The sequence below is a fragment of the Dipteris shenzhenensis genome, chromosome 20 (assembly GCF_047967505.1).
Source record: "Dipteris shenzhenensis isolate YYH24624 ecotype China chromosome 20, Dip_SZ_1.0, whole genome shotgun sequence".
Lineage (NCBI taxonomy): Eukaryota > Viridiplantae > Streptophyta > Polypodiopsida > Gleicheniales > Dipteridaceae > Dipteris > Dipteris shenzhenensis.
This window is the reverse complement of record NC_141615.1, coordinates 44,544,031-44,571,776: the sequence shown is the minus strand read 5'-3', so window position 1 is coordinate 44,571,776 and position 27,746 is coordinate 44,544,031. Positions and strand designations below refer to the sequence as shown.

General features: G+C 42.9%; 1 protein-coding gene across 3 annotated transcripts in view; it reads left to right on the top strand.

Annotated features, from left to right (window-relative positions):
* LOC147889720 (G-protein coupled receptor) overlaps positions 1 to 25,491 on the top strand; it is a 40,003-nt gene extending 14,512 nt beyond the window's left edge. For 2 of the 3 annotated variants that reach the window (XM_087391608.1, XM_087391606.1), the window contains exons 9-18: positions 9,258 to 9,306; positions 12,576 to 12,669; positions 12,906 to 12,958; positions 13,041 to 13,140; positions 13,306 to 13,408; positions 13,524 to 13,616; positions 24,376 to 24,442; positions 24,521 to 24,587; positions 24,675 to 24,728; positions 24,909 to 25,491. In XM_087391608.1, the coding sequence (XP_087247734.1) occupies positions 9,258 to 9,306; positions 12,576 to 12,669; positions 12,906 to 12,958; positions 13,041 to 13,140; positions 13,306 to 13,408; positions 13,524 to 13,616; positions 24,376 to 24,442; positions 24,521 to 24,587; positions 24,675 to 24,728; positions 24,909 to 25,031 (803 nt within the window). In that variant the 3' untranslated portion in view covers positions 25,032 to 25,491. The remainder of the gene's footprint in view (positions 1 to 9,257; positions 9,307 to 12,575; positions 12,670 to 12,905; positions 12,959 to 13,040; positions 13,141 to 13,305; positions 13,409 to 13,523; positions 13,617 to 24,375; positions 24,443 to 24,520; positions 24,588 to 24,674; positions 24,729 to 24,908) is intronic. The other variant, XM_087391607.1, reaches the window with a different exon arrangement.
* The last annotated feature ends 2,255 nt before the right edge of the window (positions 25,492 to 27,746 follow it).

The following is a 27,746-nucleotide window of genomic DNA, read 5'->3' as shown; positions in this document are numbered from 1 at the left end:
ACTATATATATTAATCTCAGCATCATCGTCGGCACCATCATAACCATCATCATCATCATCGTCAGCAGCAGGACATCAGGATGGATGAGGCTGTGGAAGTGGAGGCATGAGGTCAACAATAGAACGTTGTTGTCCCCTCAAGGGTGCAGTCTTGGTACGTCTCTTGGTCGTAGCTCTGCGTCTAACCAAGGCCACTGTGACCCGCGTCGGTCGGGCTCCGATCCTAAACAAGGAGGGGATGTCTCCAATTATGATCTATGAGTCAACCCTCTGTCTGAGCTGTCGGGTCACGGTCATGTCGAGGTCTCGCCTCATGGGGGTCTATGTTATCTGGCTGAAAGAACTCTGTGATAGAGCTTATCAGTCGAGGGAGAAGTCTGCTCCTGTCTCCATGCTTTGAGTATCCTATCACGGTGTCTTTATACCTCATGAATGAAACTAGCCAAACATCGCTGGTCTGGGTAGGAGAGGAAACGGGCCAACACCCCATAACTATCTCTGAAGAGGTAGTAGAAATGCTCTCAGATCTCATAGTAAACAGGATACCTGAAGATGAAATGCACCTCTGTCTCAACCTTCTACATGTCACATAGTGTGCATATGCGCCTCTCCCTGGGTAATCGCTCTGCTCTGTTGCTCTCGATATGAAGTCTGTGTGAACAGACCTGGAATTGCCCAAGGGAGATCCTCAGCGAGTGGGGTAGGTGAATCTGTGTGTATCCTGGTGGATCAATAAAACCCTCCGCTGTGATATGTAAGAAGTGATCTTTGTAGAAGCCCAGCTTCACTGGAAGATCACTCAGGCCCAACCAATTCCGGAATGTGGTTAGCTATAGTAGATCCTCATGGATAACCTGGTTGACCTCGTGTGATAGGAGGGGAGAGAAAGGAGCATCCATACTGTATTGGAAAGGAGGTAGTTTGTCCATGTGGAGCCCTAGTCCTGTAAATCATCTCTCTGTGCGTGCATACCAGCACCTCTGATCTCCCCCTGCTGCAAGTACCATAGAGGAGGACAGTGCTAGCCATGGTATCCTGCTACGCCCGGATGTGTAATCCCCATACTCCCTGACTCGGTACAGATATGTAATGACCTGAAATGCAACAAAAGCTGTAACGGGGGTCGCCCAAACTCCGCTCGAATGATCTGGTGAGAGACGGATGGCTTACCACGGATCATCTGTGATAACATGAGAACCTGTAGCCGCTCCACCCTGGCCCACTCTATATTCGACAAGTCTGGCCCTCAGCATGGACGGCATACATCCCTGCTGGGTGGACCAAGAAAAATGTTGATTTAAAATACTCTAGTACTACTCGTATTGAAGTGTCTGACAATATTAGAGTAAAAACCTTACGAGTTGTAAAGAATTAAAAGTGGATGTATGTGGAATTTCTATACCAATGACTTTTCAGTTGATCCCTATTAAGTCAGATGCAACAGCTTATTTAGTTGATTCTAAAAAATGTGATTACACAAGGTGAAACATGGAATATTAGAGGATTTATCTTGCAAGGGAAAGATGAGAAGATGCGCTACAACATTAGAAGCTGCAAAAAGTCTTTAACATCATAGAGCCGCATTCTAAAAAGAATAAGAGACATGATATAGCTTCAAGAAGTCCAGCTCAAACGGCGAGGTGAAAGGAGTGGCCTTTGATCTTTGTCTTAGTGCTAATCATCAGGAGTCAAAAGGCAACAATGTGATGGTACAAGAGAATTCTGCAATGACACTTTAGGTAAATAATGTGGAGTACATTGAACAACGCCAATGCCAATGCAATTAAAAGATTCCTTGTGACTCTCTAGCAAGTATCAAAGCTTTAATACGTAACTATTAGATAATTTCTCATCTCTTTGTAACAACATCTATTTACAAGTCAGACAAGTTCTACTCTTGGAGCACATGATTGAGTTGAAGCCGAAAAAGCAAGTGAGTTGTACAACACTTCAGCGATTGGGTATGATCTAAGATGAGGTATTAAAGAAAGAGGTAATACAATTACTTGAGGTTGGATACATATTTCCTTTGATAATTCAGAATGGATATCTTCAATAGTTGTCATACCAAAGAAAATAAATAAATAGTGCGTTTACGCAGAATTCCTTTCTTTGAATGCATGCATAAAGAGGGATCATTTTTCTTTGTCATTCCAAGATAAAATACCGGACCAAGTAGTAGGACACGAAATGTATTCTATATGTGATTGGTATTCTGGCTACTTTCAAATTTGCATTCAAGAGGAAGATCAAAAGAGAACTTCATTTATCACATCTTGGGGAGTTCTTTCTTATAGGGTGATGCCTTTTGGGATGACCGATGCATTGGTTACATTTCAAAGATTCATAAGTCAAGCGTTTAAGCCTTACTTAGGAAAGTTCATAAGGATTTTTTGGGATGATTTTTGCATTATTCTCAACGTGTATATTATATGAAGAAGTTAGAGATAGCCTTAGTCAGAATTGATAAAGGATGTCTAAATCCCATCAATTTTCATTTGGCTCAAACATTGGGACATATTATGTTTGTAGAAGGCGTGCAAAATGGATCGAGACAAGGTACAAGCAATCACGTCATTTCTAGCTCTTGATAGTGTAATTGGTGTTTGTAGAATTCTAAAAAAGAGCAAGTACTATCAACGCTTCTGTGATGATTTCAGAAATAGTGCATCCAAGGAACTTATTGATAAGAAAAGGAGATTCCTTTTAATTGAGTGTGGAGCAACAAGAGACTTTTCACAACAACTTAAGTATGTCATGAATAAGGGTCTAATATTGAAATTCTTTGATTGATCACAAGACTTTTCAGTAAGACTGTGCCATTCCTGTTCATGCAACGGCAACAATTTTGATTTCTGAAAATTTACTCGAAGACCAGCAGCCAATCCATATGTAGAAAGAGCCTGCATAATCATGGATAGATCACTCCGAGTATTTTTTGGAGTAAAGAATGAATCATCAGCATATGCCTGAGCGATCATGCTGCGACTGCCAGCAATCTCCAAACCATGCAACTGGTCAGTGTCCAAAAGGTGGTCCAGATATTGAAGCATTGGATGAGTGGCTGTGGCAAAAAGTAAAGCACTCAGGGGACATCCTTGCCTAACAGAACAACCAAGAGTCCAGGATGTAGAAATATCCCCTGAAAGTATGCAGGCAGCTTGACTATCTTGATATAACCAAGTGATGACTTGCTGCATTTTTGTGCCAAATCCCAATGCCTCAATAGTCGATGAAATAAAATCCCACTTAACAGTATCAAAGGCTTTGGCAATATCAACTTGCAATAATAAAACATCCTGCTGCGTGTATTTGGCATATTCAATTTCAACATAGGCATTAGCAATGTTATCTGTGATATGCCTACGTGGGACAAAACCATATTGAGCAGGATGCAACCCATCATGTAAAGACCCTTTTAGCCGATCGACAATCATTTTTGTAGTGACTTTGTAAATGACTGGCATAAGGGTGATAGGTCTCCAGTCTGCCAAAGATTCACAAATTTGTTTTTTTGGAAGGAGTTTAACAAGACCTCTCTTCCATGTGTCTGGCATTTTCTGATTTTGCCATGCAGCATTCACCATATGTAGCAATGTATGCTTCAAAAGAGGCCAATATTCTAGAAAAAACTCAATTGTAAGACCATCCCATCCTAGAGATTTCCATCTGTCGCAAGATTTGATTGCATCTGATAGTTCTCTCTCAGTAAAAGGTTCCTCCAATTTTAAAGCTTGAGTAGTGGAAATAATGGGAGAAACATGTTGCAACAGTAAATTTCTTGCAATCAAAGCTTGCTGTGAGGGAGGAATTGTAGAACCAAATTGTTGAGAGAAATGATGCACACAAACAGAAGCAAGCTGTGACCGCGAGGTGCTCCATGATCCATCAGGCATAAGCACCCTGCAAATTTCTGTTTTTAATCTCCTCTGATGCAAGCTTTTGAAAAATTCTTTGGAAGAGCAGCCTTTATCTGTAAAGGCTCTTTGTCTGGCTCTAGTCTCCCGTTTAGTCAGTTTTCTGTGATCATTGAGTTTAAGACAATGTCTGGCTTGGCATAGTGTTGTTTGCTCATGCAGGGACAACGAATGAAGATGGCTGAGTTCAGTGAGATCCTGGCAAGTGAGTTTGGCCTGAGCAATACTTTCCCTCAGAGTCTTCATGTAGGACTTGCCATAACCTCTTATTACAACTTGCATTTTGGAAACAAAAGAATCCCAGGCATCATCAATATGAATATGGTTGCGAGAAGACAGAGAATGAGATGCTTCAGTAACCATGGCCTTGAAAGCATCATGTTGTAAGTAGCTATTGTTCACGATCAGATGTCGCCTTTGTGGCAATCTATCATCTGGCATATCATGAAAGGATAACCACAACCATAGAGGTGCATGATCAGAATGCACAGAGGCATAGTCAATTCACATTTGCCATGTAAAATCCCCATTTTGTTGCGGAGCTACACTATACCATCGATCCAGACGTGCCTGATAAGAAGAAAGAGCATTATGTTGGAATGTGTATCCAGGTGACAAAGGCTACAATTCCTTTCAAAGGTCCACCAAATCTAGATGCATCAGTAATTGAGACCATGCATGCCTTTCAGGGATTAACATATGAGTATGTTTGGAGGTAATTGTCAGCCTGTTGAGGAGCATTATTGAAATCCCCACATATAAAGGCATGATATCTCCATGGATATTGTTGCATGGCATCCCAAATTTCAGTTCTTTCTCTAGAGGATTGAGGTGCATAAACAGAGGCAAATTCAAACACCGCTCCTCGAATAATGCATTGAAGAACAAGCCATCTGCCTTTGTTGTCATTTAGGGCAATAACGGGTTGAAGCTCATGTTTGATCAAAATGACCACCTCTAAGAAAGATTGCTCTCCAGCATAGAAAATGTCATAGCCACAGTAGTGTCCTGTCTTTCCGGCATAGACATGTTGGTTGTGTTCTTGTACGTCATGCTGAAATCTATTGATGTACAGCCACACTGTTTTCCATTTCCTATTGTCACACATCCCCTAGACATTGAGTGTAAAGCATTTGATATGAGCAGTCATATTTACAGATACTTATAGCAATATAACAACTATGTACAACAGCAAATTTCATGATGTCAGCCCTGCATTTCTATCTCAGGGTCAATGCTTCTCCCCTGAGAAGAAATATCCACTTGAGGAGTAGACAACAGAGCAGCAACCTCTTCTTCAGGGAAGAGTGTTCTGCTAGCTGTCACTGCAGCCCATGTCCCAAATTATTCTTTTCTTGCCACCTTCCCATGGTAAGACCCACAATATAAAGATCCCTCTCACATTCTAGATGTTTGCCCATAATATAATCAAGCCACCAATGACAATTTTCTATCTCCCACTTAGACAATCGCCGTTGAACATACTATTCAAAAATTTTGGACTTCTGTAAAGTCCTATTTCAGAACTGGACTAAAAAAAGGTCCAAAAATCATGGATACACTCCTAATGCATGCAGCATACTCGGGTTTATCCTTTGAAATCCAAGTTAGATGTCTTTGCTTGCTTTAAGCAATTCCTTGCTGTGGGTGAGACGCAAGCTTCTCGCACTTCGCATTGACAGGGGAGGTGAGTATATATTACGAGAGTCCACTGAACTTTTATGATACATCATCAATGTATTGTGCCATACACACCACACCAAAATGTGTTGCAGAGCGCAAGAATAGACTTTGATGGAGATGGCACAGTGTTGTCTAATGAAGGTAAGTCTTTGCTCGACAAATTTTCGTCAGACGCCATTATGTGTGCACAATTAACAGGTCAACCACTAGGGCATTGAAGTCTCATGCATCCTATGAGACTTGAATAGATCATAAGCTAGCCATCTCACACATGAGAATGTTTGGATTCCTTGCATATGCCGATGTCCCATCTCAGCTATCGCATAAGCTTGAGGACAAGGCAGGTAAATGCATTTTTATTAGTTACAGCTCAAAAAGCAAAGGCTATCGGTTATACCATCCTAGTTATCATTAGCAGAGATGTCGTCTTTGGTGAAAACTTTGTCATGCCATTATTGTACTATAAAAAACACTCACTATTGTTGCTTCTGATGTCTTGTACACATAACTCCCTTGTTCAACTCTGCATCAAATTTTGATGACCATGGAGGCTCCAATTCAGCCACAAGAAGGTGATTTCTAGCCACATTCTATGAAATCTGAGCTAGACTTAATTAATCGTAATGGCACTTTGGGGTTGTGTGACATGTGCGTCAGTTTGACATCAAAGCTACTTTCCTTGATGGAGATCTACAAGAGGACATGTATGTCTCTCAGCCTTTTGGTTTGGAAGTCAAAGGGTTAAAAAATAAGTTATATTAGTTGCACAAAGCACTACTGGTTTGAAGCAGGCATAGTATGCCAAGATTCATACACATCTTATCAGCCTTGGTTTTTAGAACAGCCCTAGGGAGAGCACTCTCTATGTCCACAAGCGTGATACCAGCTTGCTAATTTTAATTAATATGTTAATGATATGCTCTTGACTAGACCTTCGGCTCTGCATATTGCAGCCTTTAAGGCTGATTCGCAACAGTCATTTGCTATGACAGATTTGGGCCAGCTTCACTACTATCTTGGCATTCAATTTGCTCATGTTGGTATTGACGAATTTGGGCCAGATTCATTTCTGCTCACGTTGAGGGAGGTATCATGATGGATTAGTCCAAATATGTTGGACAGCTCTCATACAGATTTCAGTTTGAGAACTGCAAACCAGTTTCTATACCTGTAGAGTGGTTTCTATTTCTCCGTGGATGGTGTCTACAATGGGAAGAACTTAAAAGACCCACAGATGTATGGATCCACCCATGAGCACCTTGCTATGTAGGGCTTACCAGCAAACTCTTATGGAGAGTAGAGATGAGCTCTCTTATCATGCATGGGATTCAAATGGGGGAAGATTCAATCAACACGTTTTGTATACTCTTGGTTCTAGACATGGTAGAGAAATTGTTTCTCAACTGATTGACTCTGATGATATTTTGCAGTCAACTCCTTGCTTCAGATTACTAGGCTAACATGCTCACTGCAGTATCTGACTCAATTGATAGAGAGCGTGCTAGATACAAAAACTGTAAATTTGTTTTACAAAGGTATGTATATAGATTGAGAGCTTGACATATGGCCGCACTATGGGTAAAATAGGATACAAGGACCAACTTGCAATTCAGGACTTCTTTACTTGCCCTTGACAAGAGTAAATGCCAAGGTTCATATGGTTTGACCCCCTCTTTCTTCATTGTCTTTGGGGAGGACATTGGTGATTATATTCAGCTCTGCAATGAATATAGAACTCTGGTATTATTGAGAGTCTCATCTCGCCTCTAGCAATTGTCAACCATATGTTGCTAGCCATTGCCTAGTTTGTTTGCTCTTGTTGGTGCCACTCTACAGACTACATTTCATAGCTTAAGAGGCCTATGATGAATTTTCTTTGGAGCAAACTTGATGAGTCCACAGATTTGAGAGCCAGAGTGGCTTGGGAGAACTTGATTCTTTTCACTTAAAAGGAAGGGCTAAACATTATTGATCTTGATATTTAGTGTAGAGCTCTGCTTTGCAAGCTTGTGGTCATGGGACTTATGCGAGGTTAGGAGTTCTCAAGGACCTTCTTGAAGAATGTAGACTTCAGGTGACTAGTTACCTTAGAGTGAGCAGTAGGATTTCTCAGATAGATGCAACTTGCCTTTGGAGTGGGCCTCTAGAGATGCAGCTATCTCTTTGGAGTGGCCTCTAGAGATGGGAGACAACATAGACCTGTCAAGTGGATGGGTGCCTTCTCAAGAACATGTGTTGCTCTTTAGGTCATAGGTCTCTCGTTGGATAGAGATGAGGATACTTTGGTCTTCTATTTATAGTCTATAGGCACATTTGTTAGATCTTTTGATTCTGACGTGGTTTTTGATGCGAACCTGGAGTCAATTAGAAAAGTGGGCTTTGTTGAGTGGCGTTATTTTGCTTTTGGCTGGTACATAGACCCTCATCCGGAGGATATCCCACTTGGTATTTGGAGGCTTTGGATTTTTGGGGTGGTCCCCATAAAGGTTCTTCAATGGGATCCAGCTGAGTGGGATTGGAGACAACCATGCAAAGGGCTTTTCTTTCTTTGACTCCACAACAAGCAATGCCAAAGATTTCAGATTATTGCTGGAGGTTGCCTCAGAGCTCGCTATCGGGAGAGCTTTTAGAGCACCTTGGAGATTCAGAGATGATTTTAGAGGAGACTCTGTAATAGATGAGCGATTGCAGTGAATCAAGGAGGAGTATTTTTGGAGTGATCCCTCTTGTCCTCAGTGCTTATAGGCCAATGAGCCTATTCAGCACTATCTGTGACTGTAGACAAGCCTGGCTCATTTGGACCAGGATCCTAGAACTATTGCGTAGGTTTCCTTTCTCCACTTGTTTATTACGTAGGCTTCCACTTACTAGGTCTCAGGTATATTCTATCAGATTCAGATTCCTCCTAGGCTATCAGGGTTCAGCACCATGGTGTAGCAATTCTGTCAGCTTCATGCCATCCCGGTTGCTCGGTACAGACCTACTCATGCATCAATGAACACTAGATGGGAGATTGTAGCAAGCATCACTAGCTGGCACATTTGGAGATTTAGATGCACACAGGCTATTGGTGGCACCTACATCCACTCAGCTCATACCTTGGCGGGTTTTCGGATAGATATTGTACACTCTTTGATTGCTATTTCGTTGAGGATGCATGGATCTTCTAGGTCTAGTTTCGCTTGGAGGATGATTTTTCTCAAAGAGGGAGAGATTGTCCTTTTTCTCAGACCATCAGAGGCATGAGTGTCTTTCCAGCCATAGTATTTGTTCTTATCGGTACAAAACAATGGCAGGCTTAGGGCATTAGAGCTAGTTTGTGTTTGTGTGAAAAATCATCTCCTCCCATCTGAAAACAAGGTATCGATTAAAGGGGATGAAAGCAGAATTGTGTGCCTGTAAAGAATGTCTCCAAGATGATGTGACAGTTGCTTGCAACTTATGATGTGAATTGGGATTCTTTTAGCTTAGTGAATTAATTGCTTAATTAGGAACCATTCAAGTTTTTGTAAGGCAAATTTTGTGCTCATCTAGTTCTTTTGTGCCATCTAGTTTTTCAAAGGAAAATTTCGTGCTCATCTAATTCTTTTGTGTCATCTGCTATTTCCTTTTCACAACAACTAAACACTGTCTAAAACTGAATCTTGCTTCTATCAGATGATTTTGGATGCATCTGCAAGGTATCCTACCATCATCGTTTATGCAGGTTAGACTTTGAGGATCTTAGTTGAGGTGTCTTTTTTGAAGCCTTGTATAGGCAGTGGCATTTAGTATTTCTACCATACAAGTATGCCATGTAAAAATCCATTCGTGATAACACAAGAGGCTAAAAATGAATGTAATTGGGTTACTTATAAGTGCTCTGTGATGCTAGTAGATCAAAATTTTAAAGCTCATACTTGCCAAAAAAATTCCAATGTCTTCTTCCTTCATTTTGGGTTTTTTTTTTTTTTGGGGGGGGGGGGGGGCTTTATAGATGCGAATGTCTTGTAAAATTTGGGTATTCCTTAAAAGTGTCAATTTTTAACATCTCCAGACATAAATTATAACATGTAGGAAAGCTAGCAAAAGCAGGTTCCAATCTTGCAAGAAAAGTACAAATGCTTCATGTCGGAGAACTAAAATATGCACGACCCAAACTTGAGGAAGAAAGAAGAAATACAAAATTACAGCAGGTGAGAGGACCAAAAATGTGCCTCCTAATCTTGATTTGTATCTTGACCAAGAGAGTGCTGATTCCAATCTTACGAGAGTATATATTAAAAAACAACCAATGAGGCGGCATGTAGTTCTACCTCACACATTATTCTATCAAATAGGTTTTTAAATTTTTGCTATTGATGGTGGATTTTCTTATGCGCCTCCGCCATCTTCAGCTCTTCTTGCCGCCTTAGCCCCTCCCACGATCATCTGTTGCTCCCCTACCGCCTTGCAGCTCCCTACAGCTCCCCCTCCTCCTGCCTCTGCCACGATCATCTAAAATACTGTCGTTCCACATGATGGGCTGCCTATCAATCTCTTCCCGGGAGGAAGGAGGAATCCTCCGAAGAGAGCTTCTGAAACTAGCCCAAGCTTTCAGAATGGCAACCATGAGAGGGGATGAAGGTGATCTGAGGTGTGCTGAGGTGAAGATCCATCTAACACTGCTCATCCAGTCTCCTCCTGAGGAAGGTGTGCACCTCTGTATGCTGCTGATAAGAAAGTCCTTCCACGGTTCCTGTCCTGGCATAAGTCCTCGCACCACTATCTTGCAAAGTAAGGCTCTGCACTGTAAATCTGGATCAATAATATTGAGACCCCCATCCTGTGTAGGGAGGATGAGGGTCTCCCAAGCCACTCTGGCTAAGGCATCTGCTGTGCCATCAAGCCCACTCCAGAGAAAGTTCCTGATCGGTCTTCTGAGCTGAATGATGCAGTCCCTAGAACGGCACCAACATGAACAAATAAACCAGGCCGTGGCCAAGCGGACGTGGTTGACCACCACAACTCTAGAGGCAAGATCCAGCTTGGCTGAGCTCCAAAAGAGAAGCTTCCTTCTGATGCTCTTCAACACGCATCTATGTTAGATCTCAAGCTGACATCTTTGGGCTGAGACTTCCTATTAGAAGAGAAGAGGAGCTGCTTGACAGTGAGTTGGCTGATGACACAGCGATTTATTTGGATACCTTATGACTTTTCATCTTCTATACCTTCCATATTTTGGAGGACTAAGGCTAGACGCAAGCTTAACACCTAGCACACCCAGTGGGCAGGATTTGAATATCATGGCCCTGAACCCACTAAATGGTACAAAAAAAAAGGTCCGGTCTACTAAAAATGTATACTGAAGAGGCTTAGGTTCTGCTGATAGAATTGACATTACTTTTGGTGTTGGCTCAGTCCACATCTGTTTTGTCACTCAGTACACTTGGTCTTCCTCATAGTCTACTAAACTTGACATCCTTGTAAGATTGGATGTTTTGTCTTGCATTCAATAGTTGAGTGACTTAATTGATGTCTTCAGGCATGTTTGTAGTCACTTTCATAATGAATAATTGTAACTCCTATTATGATATCAGTGCTTTTAAGATGATGTTGCATCCGATTATTTGTGTGAGAAGCAAGACTGTCTGTGTGAGCTGTTGAATTTCATACTTTCATTCCTCAATCTTTGCCTAAAGTTCTCTGCATCAGTCCCTTATGCTGCATAGTCCTCGTAATGGGGTTGTGCAATGTACAATAGCCTTGTTTTAATATCCCAAATCTCTTGGCCTGTCTGCATCAGTTAAGTTTTCATATCTTGCAGTTCAACATTGGTGAGGACGACACTGTCTACATTAATTTCTTGAGTGTCTTATTTGCTTTTCTATCCGTTCCAAGGCTGACAACTACTGCAATAGAAGAGTGTTATCTGCCTATAATGAAACTTTTTTATGTGTCAATGTATCCAACATATCTCAGCTCTCCTCACAGCTCCTCCCTCTCTCTCTCTCTCTCTCTCTCTCTCAACCTCTTCGAGACGGACAGAGCTCAATTTTCAGTTTGAGTCAGTGTTCCACCCAGGATTGACGAATGGCGCATTCAATCAATCCCAGTCCGCCTCCACCGGCCGCTAGAATGTGCACATTTTTAAAAGAGAAGTTGTTGTAGCTTCAATTGGATGTGGAATTGAGTCTTCCACCACACTTTTCACTCGCATCTATAGCTCTCACCCTTCAAGACTTCAAGCCAGAGATTGGATGTTTGCGGCCTTACCCTTAAATCAGCCCCCTGAATCTAGAGTGTCCTCGTCACATTGATCCAAAATCCAACCTCTCTGAGACGTATGTATGAACTATGTAATAGAGAGACAAAACATGCTGCTATGAGAGGCACAAAGCTGTTAATCTATCAAAGCAAGCATTTCTAAATCTCTAATGTTTTTCATTTGCAGAATATGGAAGGCTACAGAAGATGAAAAGTCATAAACTACAAAATTTTAAGAATATCAAGGGACATATGGGCAGTGTTTTTTTTTTGACCTCATAAACAACTATAATATCAAATTTGATAAGTCAAATTTGATAAGTGATGGCATTCAGTGAATTTCTTTCAAAGTCTATGTACATTCAGGTTGTCGAATATCACCTCATTACAGCTTGAACAGGAACCTCTTGCTACCAGCAGTCCACCTTATTCATGGATCCTGTGGAATATTTATATCAACAGTTAGTGTAGTGTTCACATAGAATGAGAGGGAATGAATTTATTGTTTTAGTGTAGGCAAAATATTTGTCAAGATCTGGTAGCCACGAGGCCATCACTTTGTCTCTTAAATAATCCTGTGCAGTACAGGGATGGAGTTTTACACCCTTCATTGCAGAGCTCGTCTCTTTCTGATGAGAATGTGTACTGCATCCCAAACACTGTCTAAACTCTTGAATCTTCAATTAGACCTCATTCATATCTTCAAATATGCTCTTGTGTTTGAGTTCATGAGCCATTTTTTTTCTGCAGGGCAGAGGCACTGATTGCTATCAATTGCAGCAGCCGTGGTCCTCGTATACTTCCTGGTTTCACTGTTGGTTTCAGTCCAAGAGAAGGGGCAGTGGTACTTTCCTATGTAGAACAACTATTCATGGTCTGAAAATCTTCAATGGTTGATATGAGTTTAGGCTCAAATCTACAAATTCCGCATTATGAGGTTAATAGTACCTGAAGTCAAGAAGATAATGATCTTAGACACATACTGTCATTTGCAATAGGCGATGTCTTCTGTTTCAGAGCCTGATTTGAGTAGTAAAAGTCATGAAGTAAAAATGAAAGGGGCTCTGACTTGCCATGCAGGTTGACAATGGCATTACACAGAGAGGATATTACAAACCTTTCCATGACTACAGGTTTCCTGCATCTAGATACTGAGGATCCTGCTTTGCTATTTTACATTTTCATTCAAGATCTGTGGACATTTCACCGTACAAGTTCCTGTGCATGCAGCTTTGGAACGAACCAGAAAAGTGTCTCTCTTTACATGAATACCATTGCTGCTGTGGCCAGCGATGTTGGAAAACCATTATTTCAAGTTAGATTTCTTGTTGCCATATCTCTAATGGATACAAAATTGCTATTACATTGTAACTAAATTCTGTAAAGTGCAAGCTATTGCAATTGCCATAAAAACACTTAACAGAATGAATATTGACATTTGGATGATGAACATATGTTGGACTGCTTTGGTCTTTCCTAGGTAGAACCAGCCAAGGGACTATTTGTGGCACTTTCAGGCATGGCTGCCAGTGGTGTTGCTCCAATGACAGAGACTCCATCGGTTTTAGAAGTGAATTGGAAATGTATATCCAGTGCTTATCAGAATATTTTCTTAGTCATTTGGTCAAAAGTATTTAATGAAAGCATATCCAAATTGAATCTTTGGTGGATTCAAGCTGCACTTTTGCTTACGTGCAGGTGAAGTTGCAAGAGAAGACCCATATGAAGTGAAAATATTAATTCCAGTCAAAGGTTCTGATCCTAGCATTTTTTTCCTGTGCAAGTTGTGTGGTAAGTCAAACACTGTAGCTTAAGATTTGCATGACTTAACCATCTTTTGCAACACCTTGTGTCAAGAAGTAGTAGAGGATTGCATAAATGCTTTTCTCTGCTTTGTCTATGATCTGTTTGACACCAGGACTGTCAGAATCAAGCTACTTTGTGAAAGGGAGGGGAGCAAGATTGAAATTCCCTCGTGTTGCTTCCTCTTCTGTCAGCTGACCTTATGTAGTTTTCTTTTGAACTCTTTCATTCGTCTCTCTCTGTCTTTTCGTGAGACAAAAGTGAAAGGTTGACTAGTTTGAAGGCACTAGTTGTAACTCTACAAAAAGGCTGAGAAGAAAGAAAAGAAAGAAATTTTATTAGAGTCCTTGGAAGACCGATGGGTCTATGAGACTGAAAGAAAACCTAATACAAATCACAGTAAGGGTGGAGCTACTGAAACGAGCATTATCACCCGTGCTGAATCCTAAGTCTAATCATACATAATCAAATACATCTGGATGTAACAATGAAAAGAAAAGGACTGGAGCGGAGCGGAATCCTCCGTATGTCATGTCGCCCTGGCTGGTGCATAGCCGGTGATGGGACGTTGGTGCCCGTCAAGGGGTGCCATGCGTCTCGGTCTCCTGGACGAGGCTCGACGCAAGGCCAAAGCCACCGTGACTCCCGTGGGACGTATCCCAGGTCTAAACAATGACGGGAGGCCCCCCAGAGTGATCTGTGTGTCTCCTCGATGTCTCGTGTGTCGTGCTGCGATCGTCGGGTCGGGGTCTCTGTCACGTCTGCGGCTAGAGACTGGACGATCAATGTCACTCGATGGGAAGAACTCTGTGATCCTGCTCTGAGAGGTGTCTGATGATGTGGCCAAGCCCCATCGCCTGAGTAAGTACTCTCTATGTTGGACTCCCTCGTGAATGAAGGGCGCGAGGCATCTTTGATCTGGGTAGGCGAGGAATCTGGAAAGGAGCCCGGAGCCGTCTCTAAAGAGGCAGTGGTAGCGACCTCGGATCTCGTAGTACACTGGGCACCTGAAAATAAAATGCTCCTCCGACTCAACCTCCTGACAGTTGCACAATATGCATAAGCGATGCTCCCTAGGAATCCCCTCTGCTCTGCCGCTCTCTATGCGGAGGCGGTGTGATGATACCCGAAATTGTCCGATGGAGATCCGTAGTGAGTGAGGCATATGAAGCTCAGTGTACCTCGGTGGTGTGATGAATCCCTCCTCCGAAATGCGAAGACAGTAATCTCTGTAGAAACTCAGCTTCACTGGAAGCTCCCTCGGCTCTAACCAGGTCCTTAAGGTGTGTAGCTGCAGGAGATCCTCTCGAATGACCTGGTTCGTATGTGGCCTAATCGGGATGGTGGGTGGGAGTACCGGAGGGGCATCTAAACTGTACTGAAAATGAGGTATCCTATCGATGTGGAACCCTAGTCTCACAAACCATCTCTGAGTCCGTGCATACCAGCATCGCTCGTTTCTCTCTGCTGCCAATCTCATGGAGGAATCGAGAGTCAACCATGGCAACCTCTGTCTCCCTGATGTGCAGTCCCCATATGATCTAACCCGGTGTAGATATGTGATGGTCTGAAAGGCTGCACCAAGCTCGGCCTGAATGATGTGATGTGGTACAGACGGTTTCCCCCAGATCATCCGTGAGAGCATGAGGATCTACAAGCGCTCCACTCGTATCCACTCTATCTCTGACATGTTATTCCTCCAACAAGGGCTGCCATACATACCGGCTGGTCGGACCAAGGAGTCGAAGAGAAGAACCTTGGTTCGAGGGTCCTAGAAGTGGAAGTGAAAGCACTATCTCTCTAGCCGAGCCAGTGAAGCGTATCCCCTGCTCAGTCTGGCCTGCGTCATTGGTCTCATCGTGAAGATCGGGCCGGAGAAGATGACCCCCAAGTAAGTGTATGAGGATACGATCTCAACTGGTGACCCACCCAAAGTAAAAGTAAACTGCTTCCGTTGCATGTTTGCTCGAGAGGTGTTAAAGATCATGACCTTGGTCTTGCGAAGGTTGACCTCCAAATCATGGGATAAACAAAAAGCCTGCAGTACATCCAGGTGTCGCTGGAGCCCCTCGGGTGTGGACGACAAGAGTGCCACGTCATCTGCATAAAGAAGAATCCTAATGATGATCCCGGCAAGTGAGCAACCGGTCCCTCCGAACGTCCCCATGAAAGTCTTAAGCTCATCGATGTAGAGGCCAAACAAGGTCGGTAATAAGGGACAACCCTGTTTGACCCCTATGGTACTCAGGATCTCATCTGTCCAACCTGCGCCTGTACGAACTCGGCCTGAGACTCTCATACAGTGCCATGACTGCCAAGATGATCTCTTGATCAAATCCCAGTGTCTGTAGGCGTGTGATAAGACGAGCTCAAGATACTGTGTCAAAGGCTTTGCGGAAATCCACAAAGCAACAGTATACTCTCTCCTTCCGTGATCTGGCCTTCTCAGTGACAATCCTGAGTGTGAGTATGTGATCCATAGTCCCATGGTCTCGCCTGAAGCTGGCCTGACCCTCTGCTCTGAGCCCTCTCATCTCTGTGAACATGCTGACCGATGCATCCAATACAGCTGCATAGATCTTGGACATCACATGTCCAATCATGATAGTCCTGTAGTTACTCGGGTCCATGGGATCCCCTACCTTGTGGATGGGGGTGATGGTGTTGAGTGTCCAAGTGCGGGGGAAGCCAAGGCAAACAGCGTCATTGAATAGCTTTGCTAGGATCGGGGCTAACGTGTCGATCCCATATGCGATAAACTCAGTGCATAGCCCCTCGTGATCCTTAGCTCGGCCATTGTGCAGTTCCAATGTCGCATCCTTGACTCCCCCTCTGGTGAACAATGTGTAAGTGGTGGGACGAGGTGTGTGTATGAGGTCTGGAGTGGGGGCTGGTGTGGGACATCATATAGATGGTGTGCATACGTGTGCCAGACTCTCGTGTCGGTGAGGGGTGATGGGGACCTACGCTCAAGGAATCTCCGCCAAAAATCCTTAGAGTAGTTGCTGTACAAGATGTGTAGTAGCTCCTCCTCATTTTGACGAAGAAATGCCTGCTTCTTCCGACGTACGAGACGTCAGTACTTGCGTACCGTGTCTGGATTGTTCGGGAGGTGATATCTGGTTTCAAGTCGGAGCTATCGGCGATAAGTCTTGCACTCCGCATCGTACTAATTGTTATAGGGTACAGAACCAAGAGGTGGTGGTCTAGTGGACCGTGTGGTGTGGGGAAAGATTTGGAGGGCAGCCTCGTGGAGTGTGCGACTAATCAGGGCAGCACGGTCCTTTGAGTGGTATGTGATTGATGTAGGTTAGGAGTCTGTTTAGGTGTCTAGAGTAGGCCGGTGAGAGGCTGTGATCAAAGTGTATGTCGTGGTAGGTGTCGTGCTTCTTATGTGGTGTGTGTGGTGTGGCTAAGCGTGGGGTGGCGATAGTGAAGAATATGTATGTGTGATCAGCTCTTGGAGGGAGTGGTGCTACGGTGAAGTTAGTGATACATGAAGTGAAGGTAGGGGATCCCATGATGTAATCTACTACACTAGTGCCCCCCCCGTGTGGGAAGCAAGTAAAACCACCTGAGGAGGGCCATAGGTCGAGCCCGTTATAGATGATGAGATCATGCATTCTGCCCAAATCAAGGAGCGCGTATCCATATGGTGTAACAAGCCCGTGTTGGTCCGATGAGGTCCTGGTCATACCTACTCCCGGTAGTGGACGCTCTGGGCTCTGGTGTGTCTCCGTGTAAAAGACTATGTCTCGTCCTGTGTAAGAGGTGTGACCATAAGGTACCATTACAGTTCCAAATGGTGCAGTCTAGGGTCTCGGAAACTTGAGTCTCATAACACGAGTCATCATGAAAACTGGTCCCACGAAGACTACTCCTAGATAGTTGCATGACTGCATGATCTCAACTGGATCTTCTTAGTAAGTGAAGCTATGTAGATGAAGTACTTGTGAGGTGTTGAATATTATAACCTTGGTCTTGCCAAGGTTGACTGTAGGTCTCTCTCTCTACAAAACACCTCTAAGCCTTTGGGTGTCTCTGTAGGCTTGCCACTGAAAAGGAAATGAGAACTATGTCATCTGCATACAACAATATCTATATCATCAGGTCAGCAAGCAAGGATCCCTCCCCTCCTAGGCAATCAATGAAAGTTGTGATCTCATCAATGTACAGCCCAAAGAGTGTCCGTGAGAGGGGCATTCTTGCTTCACTCCAATCGTGCTCTCAATCCAATCTAACAGGCCTCCAGGGACGCTTTTTCTTCCTCTGACTGACTCATACAAGCTTATCACCCCCCAAATCATGTCTCTTGGGATCTACATCTCCTATGGTCTCCTAATCGTGCGAACTCGTGGAACTGTGTCAAAAAGGCCTTCCGAAAGTCTACAAAACAAGCATAGACTTTTTCGGGATCTCGATCTCGCCTCCTCAATACTGGCCCGTAAGGTGAAGATGTGGCCAAGGGTAGAATCTGCCTCCAGAAACCAGCCTGTCCCAAAGCCCGTTGTCCATACGTGTTTGTTTAGGAACTGATCCTCTCTTTAGTATTGGTCCATATATATTGGCCAGTGTGTGGCCAATCATGAGGGTGTGGTAGTTCCCCATGTCCATGGGATCCCCTACTTTGTGTATCGGCACAATGGCGGTGGTACTCCAAGCAAGGGGGGAAGCCATGGCATAGTGCATGATTGAACATCTGCACTAAGATAAGAGCCAAAACCTCTTGCATGTGCAAAATACGCAGTCCGCAGCCCCTCGTGCTCTTGGGCTTTTTGGTTGTGGAGCCGAAGCTCGCATATTCTCTGTAGTGAATAAGATGGATGTGGCGAGCCTGGATCAGGAGGTCGTAGAGCGAGATTGCATACATGTGCCAAATGTCCGGATCTGTGATAGGGATGGGTGGCTTACGTTCAAAGAGAATTTCCCAAGCAATAGTGGGATCCCCTCCTCCAAAAGATCTGATCATCTCATCCATCCTATGTGAGAGAAAGTCCCATCTCTTACGGCATGTCAACAGACATGATATCCCTTATGTCTCTAGCATCTTTAGGTGCTCCAAAGCCCGCTCACGTATGAGGTGAGATCTCATCTCGTGGCACTCGTCATCAAACCATGGGTTCTAGGGCATCTTCCTAGCTAGGGGAAAAACTGAGTCGTGGGAAATGATCTGGCTAGACGACATCATGAACCAGTGATACCAGTGTGTCTAAGACATGGGCGAGGTTTACATCATCTCTAAGGGAGATCAGTAGCTCACGAGACAAGTGGCTTATATAACCCGCATCAAGGGCATGGTCAAAGTGTATCTGAACACCGGTAGTGGCCAGCGTGTCCTGTCCTATGGCTTGCGTGGTGGTCGATATGCTGAATGCAAGATAGGAGTGGTTAGCGCCAAGTGGGGGAGGAGGCACAGCAAGATCATGTACATGTGAGACCAAGGTTGGGGAGCCCATTAGGTAATTCACTGTACTCATTCCCCCTCCATGTGGGAAGCAGGTCAACCCTCGGGATAATTGCCATCTTTGAAGATTGTTATATATGATCAAATCATGCACTGCTCTCATCTCTAGTAGGTGTCAGTGATATCTTGTGACCTATGGTGCATCCTCCAAGTTCCTTGCTTTCCCAAGCTGTGCTGGTTCTATCTCCGGTTCTTTCTTTCCTTTGTTTCCTTTTTTCCCTTTTTACTCTCTCTCTCTCTCTCGAATTACTTTACCATCTCTGTAGGCAGCTTATTTCCTTGCTTGTCAAGCTGCCATCACACGTACCATCCCCTCCATCCGGTGCTCTTGTTGTAGGAGTGTGAGGTCATCATCATCCTTTCAATGTTACACTCATACTCATGAAGATGGACTTGGACCAGAGTCTCATCACCAATGGCCTTGTCGGCACCTCAACCTTGCCCACTCTCCAAGATATCTCACATGTGAGGTTGACAACCATCTTGGTGAACAAAGCTTAAGTATCTGTCATTGGAGTATCTCCCATATAAGGCCTCTAACCAAGACATTTAAAGACTCGCTGTTCGTCTCTTTTCTTCCTCCAAGGCATCAGTGTAGAATCCCGTAGGATAGAATAGATGCATCTTGCAAGAGGTGTGAGAGCACAATGAAAGCAATATGTTGTTCTCTATTATGATTGTGAGAGAGAGGACTCTCTCTTATAGAAAGGGGGAGAAGGTAATACCTTCCCTACATAGTGGCAATCAGCCCCTACATCAGTGGGAATCAATCCCTACATTAGTGGGATTGCCTTTGTCTTACATCATCACTTAGGTCACACACTAGACACATCATAGCACTTGATGTGTCTTTACAACACACACAAACACACATGTAACTCCCCTAGATGCACACATGCACCATAGAGCAAGCCCTTGATCATACTTACTCCAACAAACCCCCCTTCAAGGGGTTGCCTCTTGCAGTGTCAAGGATACATCTAGTCTCATAGTTTCTCAAGCCATCTCATGGTGGTCAAGAATTAATCTATGGCTAGGATCTCATGCTAGCAAGGGTTCCCAAGGGTGTGAGGTTCACAGAAATGGGATAGTCGAAACACATATCACATGGCCTACATCATATGGTGACCAGAGGTGATTTACATAACATATTCTTTTTGGAGTACTACTCCAGGCAAAGAACCTCAAAATTTGACCAAGTGATGATAAACAAAAAAGACAAAGTGCCTAAAAAGCATAGTCTTCATTTTCTTTATATGCTGATGGAGTTCTTCCTTCAGGCATAATTGCTTTGTTGTTGTTGTAGTCCTTCTTGTCTTTAGCTTTTTCTTTTGTAGACTTCTTTCCATTCACAACATTCCATATCTTCTTTTTCATAAGCATAAGCTTGGCTTTTGTTTGCCAAGTATGGAAACTAGTTCCAACCAACTTCTCAAAAAAGGTCTTAGCTTCCATGGCAAGGTCTTACCCGAGGGCAGTGTCTAGTGCCTTACAAGTGAAATATGAGCTATAAAAATAATCCTTCAAAGAGTAACAACTTGAATACTTTGACTTGGGTTTCTCTATGTGACTTAAGTGAATGTCAAAGCATGAGGCAATTAGTCAGAACAACATTTATGCAAGATGTCTAAACAAAAGATGACCAAGAAGATGCTAGAAAATGAGCATAGCAGACTGAAAATAAATCTTGGTCAAACTACCAATCAAACTTTGACTGCCCAAAGTCAAACTTAGACTTGCATAGTCAAGCTTTCATGGCTAAAGAGGCAGCTCGAAAATCTGCTCCAATTCGTCATGTAGAGGCCGAAACTCAGAGGGGTTTTGCAGTGGAGAGGAAGGAAAACATGTAGAGCTTCACCCTCAGAGAGGAATCGCGCAAAAGATAAGCACGTTGGCCAGCATTGTAGAAGAACCGTGGACTGTTTTTTTGACGAAATCGACCTGAATCTTGCTCCAAATGAGCTCAGACTTGATGAGCAGCAAGGTCGTGATATCGCCGAGCTCCCTCTGGAAGGAATTTGACAATGTTGCTCTCCACAGTGAGAACCAGGAAGAAGGTCGACGCAGCTTCCTGAGACAATGCCGCCCCGAAAATGGCAAGATAGCACGTATGGCTTGTTCTGCAGATTCGCCCTGACCTTGGGAAGACTCTCCTGAAAGATGAGAAGCTGAGAATGCGAGCTTGAAGAGAACTCTCACTTCCAAAGTCGATTTTGGAAGGGAAGGTGGAAGATGGAGGTGAGGAAGAAGATGATGATGTGGCACCTAACTAGGGCTTAGGCTAGAGAAAGCATTTAATGCTAGGCTAGACTAGATCTAGAACCTAAAGCTCCGATACCAATTGTAGAATCCCGTAGGATAGAATAGATGCATCTTGCAAGAGGTGTGAGAGCACAATGAAAGCAATATGTTGTTCTCTATTATGATTGTGAGAGAGAGGACTCTCTCTTATAGAAAGGGGGAGAAGGTAATACCTTCTCTACATAGTGGCAATCAGCCCCTACATCAGTGGGAATCAATCCCTACATCAGTGGGATTGCCTTTGTCTTACATCATCACTTAGGTCACACACTAGACACATCATAGCACTTGATGTGCCTTTATAACACACACAAACACACATGTGACTCCCCTAGATGCACACATGCACCATAGAGCAAGCCCTTGATCATACTTACCCCAACAATCAGAGATACAGTCCTTCTTGGAGGCTGATGATCCCTTTTTGACTACTTGTTTCCATTCCAACATCTCTGCATTCCTCTCGGTAAGGTGGTGTATAAATTCAACATGCTTAACCTTCATGGTGGCCTTCATGGTTGCCATTTCTTTCTTGAGTTGTTCATTTTACAATTTCAGATCATTCATTGCTATGTAGCCCCCCTCCGGTGCATCCTTCATGTCTCTGAGCTGCTGCAACTCAGCTCCCATAGCATGGATCTTGTCTTGGAGACTGGTTTTTTCTGATTGTCATTCAACCTTTCCTTCTCCCATTCATCTCTCTTGTTTTTTTCCTTCCTCCATTCATCATGTATACATCCCCCTTGTTTCTTAATCTCAGCTACTTTTTTATCCACAAGTGCTTTCTCAGCTAGTAGTGCCACATTGGTGGCCTCTAAGCTATCAATCTTCTCAATCAAAACCAGTAGATTTCATTGAGGTGAGTAAGAACATCAGAGGTAGCTTTAGGTGGTGATCCTGTCAAATAAGCTATAACAGCAGTTTCCAGGGCCTGCTTCCCCCGTGTCTTCTACACATTCGTGTGTAGGCATTATGCAAAATAATTCTGCTCTACCTCTAACAGTTTGACTATTTGATAGTTCTCCTTTAGCATACCATATCTGTGAACTGTTTGCTTGTACCTCCCATATTTGTATGTGTTGTTTGTAGCCAGAGATGGTCCACGGTAGCAAATGCCTTTCTTTCAGTACTGCATTAAGAGAGAAGAAAGAAAAATGTATCAACATCTTTGGGAGGCCTTGCAGGCCTATGAGATAAGGTAAAACAAAAAAAGCAACTCATACAAGCGACTCTGTAGTATGGGTGAGGCAAAGGGCTTGCTAGGGCCTTTACTGAGTGCTATACTAAGAAGCTTAAAGCTAGTACTCTGAATAAAAATTCAAAAATCTTGAGATGACAGGAGATGTGATCGAGTGTCATCTACGATCCTAGTGCCATGGCAGCTCTGTAGTGGGATGCGAAGATATCACGTATCTATCTATGTCAAGTTGTCTCTCGCTTCAGTGGTGGGTGTGGTCGTTGTGATCTCTGTATCTGGTGAGCCATATCAAGAGTGACACCTCAATTCTAATGGTCTCCTATGAGATAGGATGGACCTCCATTGTGCATGCTTCGGTCGACCTCTACACTGTGTGTGGTCTCTATATCTGTGGCTCCACAGATCTGGATCGTCTCTTCCTACTGATCTGCTCTGTCCTCATATCACCTAGCTCCTCCTCCACATCACTATGTCCTTGGGTTGGCTAAAATGCGTAGAAATCTGTGACATGTCGTCGTGATCAATCTATCTTTGTCTCCTATGGCTCCTGTTTGATCTGTCTCAATAAGGTCCCTCTCATTTTGAGCTTGTCATCGGAGAAGCTTCTCTTCATCATCGTCGGGCTCCCTTGTTTCCCATTCACAATCGGCCATAGATTATCTCTCATAAGTAGAAGCCGCATTTTGGCTTGCCATGTTGCAAAGTTCTTCCTGGAGAACTTCTCAATGGTAACACTTGATTTGGAAGATGCCATACCAGTGCAAGACCAGCAAGTTGAAGAGCGTAGTGGAATACCTCGGGCCTTGGGGTAGCAACTTCAGTTGTCGGGGAGCAGGTTGGGACAGAGAATGGCGGCGGAATTTGAGGCAGATGGCGGGCAGAGAAAAGGTAGCAGGCAGAGAAGGATTCCAGCAATGCGAAGAGATTGATGATACATGAGAGTCACTCTATATCAAATGGGGCTGCAGCAACATCTGAGAACTGGAATAGAACTTCTTCAAAAGATACGTCACTTATAATAGCAACAAGCAGCATGAATTCCGTCACGAACTCAAATTTTGTCAGAACTTGAAGAAGCCATAACGTTTGACAGAAAACTGGGATTAAATAAAGGCTAAAATATAGAGTTCAAAGTCCTCTACAACTTTGCTGAAGATTCAAGTCAAAATTCCGCCTTCAGAGTCGAATATGAACGTCGCACCGCTCTGAGGTCTTATAAACAGCACCAGCAAATTACGAGCAAGAATCAGCTTTCTGAGATATCTTCAAGCAGTCAATGGTGATGAGCAGCCCATGAACCTCTTGGACAGCTCCTCCAAGTCGGCATCTCGATCTTCATGATGAGGCTCGGGTGGAGGAGAAGAGAAGAGGCAGCTTTCCAACAAGGAGGAGAGAGAGTAACTTCATTGGCTTCCCTCACCTCAACCTCTTGGAAGGGGAAGGAGAGACAGGGCTAGGAGCATGGCTCTGATACCACATGAAGGCACATGGTAGGAGGAACGGAATGGAAGAACTAGAAAGCAATGAAAGGAAATGTAAAGTACAAAGCAATGATAACCAAAATACTCACATGACACTAGACTCTAGAAAGCCAAATTGTATATGGGATAACTCCCAATATGACACGTGGCATGTCTAGGACTCACTAGACTAGAAAAACACACCTAGAACACTCACTTTGACTTCATGTTCCAACATCATACTCCAATAGATATTTAGGTAATAAGCTGTTTCTGTGCTATTAGAGATTTACTAATCTTACTTAAATGTGTGGGCTTATGCAGAAGATGAAGGGAAAGCAAAGAACAATGCATCAAGTGGTTGGAAAAACCTCGGTCTCCTTAGTTGCATGTAAGCATTATAGGTTCGTTTGAAAAGTTTAAAATGCAAATTGTTTCTGTCCTTAAATTTTCAAAATTGCTTTTGCAGTACAATGGTTCTAGTAACCACAGTTTACTGTGCTGGAATTTTCTACAACAAAAAGGTTCAGCATAAGGTAAATAAGGCCATGGAAGTCTCATGAAAGATTGAAACTCGCATGATATAAGGATGAAAATTGAAATAACGTCTGTTGCTTGTGCAGCATGGTTTACAAATGCTTCCTGGACTGGGCATTTTGACTGCCTGCGTTATGAAAGTGAGTTGCAAGAAAAGTTTTTAATGCTCTTTTCTTTCTTTTGTAGTAGTGCTCCTCAAGGGGCATTGCCTGTCCATCAGATAGCAAAATTGGCCTTTCTTTTTAAACTGGAATATGCTTAGTGCCAATGAGACAGAAATAAAGCAATATTGTTCTACACTACATGTTTAATACCTGCAGGTTCGCGGTAATGGAATCTCCTATCATTTACTTAACGATGGCATTGATTTAGTTGGAAGCCATCCGACCTGTGATGGAGCTTCCGGTTCCAATCATGGGTCAGCCAAATTTCTTCTCAAGTAAGGCACACTGTAAGTATGACCTGGGTAATTCCTGAATGATAGATCCAGAAGCATAACAGGACTCATCTGAGTTCAAAGTTTACATTCTCTGAACTCATGTAGGTTTTTCTCGTCCATCTGAAAGACAGGTTAATACAGAAGGGTTTGACAAGTTTCTAAGTTTATGTAAGGGACATGGTAGTTTCTCCTAAAGCAGTATGGAAACCTAGGGAAGAATCTATGAAGTGTGAGCGCCAAAATGCCTATCATTTCAAATCCTATCGTCAATGTCCTTCAAATTAAGAAAAGGAGACTTCCAATCATACTCCTTTGTTGTACTTTATTGTTTATGTAAGATGACCAGTTATCTTAATGGCAGTTGAAGGTTACAACCATGATGAGGTGTACATATCAAGGGGTGTGTGTTTTGGCAAAAGACAAAAATCTTTATTGCACACTGCGGTTTTGTATTTACTTTTCAATCAGGCAAGCACTTACCACATGTTCTTGGATGAGAAATGTTGGGGTTGCTGTTATCTATTAGTTGCCATAGAAGTTGCGAGTTATAATAAATGCATCTTTCTTTCTCCCCGTTGAATAGAGAACTCTCTAAAGATTCTGAATGTAATTCATTCTGTTGCAACTTGTACCTTCTCATTTGTAAATCGTCTTCTCTTGAGTTCAGCGTTAATAGTTACTATCAAAGGCACACAAAGGTTCAGGGGATACTTCGGTGTTGAAGTGCCCGATTCAAATAGTAACTGATATGAGATTATCTTATAAACATTGTTTGGAGGCAGAGGAAGCTAAGGAATACAATAAACAGTTTCTATAATGTAGAATGCTACAAAGAGAAGTCATGATACATCGAGTGGTTATTTGCCTCACGGGGGTCAAGCCGCAAGTAGCTCAAGATCGGCCTCGTCACTCCAAGTTTTGAGCCTTACACATGGGGTTTGAGCCCCAAATAGCTTTGGCCTCGGAGACTCGAGGCTAACACAACCACTATTTAGCACTCTTATATGGTTAACATAAGTGCTATTCCCGACACACAAGAGTGGAACAGTAGGGGAGAGATGGAAAGGATAGCAAAGATGCCTTGGTACCCTACTGGCCTAAGAGGCTTTTAAATGTAAAGAAAGAGAGAGTGCTAAGAGGAAAATTGGCCCTCCCTTCAAAAGGTGACTTGTATAAAAGACCAAATGGTTGGCTTTGGTCTTCATTGTTGTATGGTAGCACATTGTCGTAATATAAGACAAGCACTCATTTAAGAGATGTTTAGACTTAAACACGACATAGAAGCTGCATTCCTCTTTCTCATGTGGACAGAAAAATAAATTCTTAATGATTTTAGATTGCATGTGCTCGGTCTACTAAAGATAGTGAAATAGAATATCCTTTGTACAATCATACTCATGGAGCATACAGAAATAGATGCCTTCCAAGCCTAGTCAAATCAAAGCACGATGAAGATATTTTGCTACAATAAGACTTGCATTTTGCAAGAAATGAGTTGTCATAGCACTTAGTTTGCATCTTCATTTCAAAGCATCAAGCTCTTGCTTGTTTGTGGTGTATATTAATTCCTTTGTAGTTCCAATTGTTTTTTCTTTGTGAAAAAGAGTTCTTTAAGTGTAACAGAAACACCTTGGTTCATGAATCTTAGTCTCAAGTCCAAAGCCACCTAACCTAAGCAAAACTTGATTTTATTCACAACTAAAACAAAATTGCCAAAGCAACCTATGGAATAAAAATCCCAAGAATGTGGAAAAGTAGACTAAATAAAGCACTACAGAATGAGAAGGCCATATACGTCCATAAGTTGTATGGTTATCTCTAGGTTATGAGCATAGAATCACTATTTCACAGTTGAGCTTCATAATCTATTTCTTAAAGCTTCTTGTAAGGGGCGAGATTGAGCCCCATGGCAATGTGGGACTAATGTAGGTCCACCGTTTTGGAGCTAACAAACTCTTGAAGCTGTTGAGGAGACTCACAAACACACACGATTATCATGATGATGCAACATAGGTTCGACTATTGGGAAGTAGATGTAGAGCTTCAAACTCAAAAGATTGATCATACCGATAATACCAAAGAGAACATGTGATTATGTAAATATGAAAACCCCAAATTTTTTTAACATTATTTGAGGCTTTGTTGAGCTATTACAAGACTCACACTATACAAAGCTACACATAGTTGAATAATCTATTGTGCTCACCCTGCCAACAACAAAATGCCGAGTATATAATCCTACTACCAGCACAATTGAATCCTTTTGTCCACACAATCACTAGGGCATTCTAGATGTAGAGAAGAATCAATATCTTGTTATAGCCAATGATATGTAGCTGCTAACCTCTAATCATCAGCTTCCCTTTCCATAGACTAGAGTAGACATCTCCAAAAGAACCTATATATTTCATTGAAATCATAATAGCTAGGATGATCTCAAGTTCTCCACAACATGCCTATTACTATACATGGATTCTTGCCATGTAGGTCTAGTTGCATGGTCACTCAAGTGGCCTCCAACCCCTACAAGATTCAAAGTGTAACTACCCATAACAACCCCCTACTAAAATGAGGAAGGGGTTGAAATTTGTAGAAATAGCAAGTTGCCCACATACGGCGCCACCTCAAGTGTAGACCCTCCGTATTTAAAGGAAACTTAGAGAGCGGACTCTAACTCGATCACAATGGACAAGTTTAAACAAAATGGTATGGTCATAAT